General features: G+C 41.6%; 1 protein-coding gene across 1 annotated transcript in view; it reads right to left on the minus strand.

The window, feature by feature from the left end:
- Positions 1-340: 340 nt before the first annotated feature.
- Positions 341-976, minus strand: part of LOC102292177 (alpha-2-antiplasmin) — a gene marked incomplete at both ends in the record, with an annotated part of 4,220 nt that continues 3,584 nt past the window's right edge. Inside the window, 1 exon segment of the mRNA XM_005953200.3 lies at positions 341-536. Coding sequence (XP_005953262.2) covers positions 341-536 — 196 coding nt within the window.

Genomic DNA, 976 nt, shown 5'->3' on the forward strand with positions numbered 1-976 from the left:
AATCTTCCAGTGTATGATGAACTGAAGGTAAATGTCAGAAGACCGTAAAATCTGGAGGAGCTTGAGAGACTTGCCATAGAAGAATGGGCTGGGATTGCTCAGGAGAAGCATATGAGATGTGTTGAAAACTACAACAAGTGACTGCGGGCTGTCAGTATCAGGAGACCTAAAAACTTTAGCCCTACTATGTTTTTTGTTTGTTTGTTTGTTTAATAATTTTGTTTCGGTGTTCATCCAAAATTCATAACAGGACTAACAATTTTGTCCTCAACTGTAAGTCCAAAGACCAAGGAAATCCTCAAAATTCAAGATGTCTTCAGTGACTCGTTCAGTTTCTTACCCATGTTGGTCAGAGCCGCCTGGAGCTCCTTTTGGTACTTCAGCTTCAATTTAGGCAAGTTCACCTGCATCAGTTTTTCCTGAGGTAGAGATCTGTAGAGGTCGGAGATGTTTAGTTTGGAAAGCACTGACAACAGGTTTCCTCTGGGAAGGATGATTAAGAAGCTGGTGTTTCCCTTGAAGGGAAAACTGGCAACCTGGACAAGAGAAGATGATATTTTGTCTGTGTCTTTTCCCCAACTTCATCTCAACATATAAACTAAAAGTTGAAGGGAACAGGCTGGAAGATGAGCCTTGCAACTTTGGATGGGAAACTGAGAAATTATTTGTAACTTTTGTTGTTGCCTTTGGCATGAGACCATGGATTAACCTCCTGAGAACCAGCCTATTCATTTATGTCCTCTGTAATGTACTTTTGTTTTTGGTCTACATCTTTTGATTTCTTTGACCTATCCTAATACGTCCTTTTTAAACAAAGAGTCTCTGTGGCTTTTAAACCGCAAAACACGCTGCGCCAAAACTTGGTCCACCCCAAGGATCGGGTCCCCGACACAAACAGAGTAACATAGTGTACGCTGTTAAGTGCAGGAGGATTGCCAGGATTTATACATCGGGGAAACCAAACAACCTCTGGCTA

This window comes from Haplochromis burtoni, unplaced genomic scaffold (genome assembly GCF_018398535.1).
Source record: "Haplochromis burtoni strain Fernald_Lab_line unplaced genomic scaffold, NCSU_Asbu1 Contig_2779, whole genome shotgun sequence".
Classification (NCBI taxonomy): Eukaryota; Metazoa; Chordata; class Actinopteri; order Cichliformes; family Cichlidae; genus Haplochromis; species Haplochromis burtoni.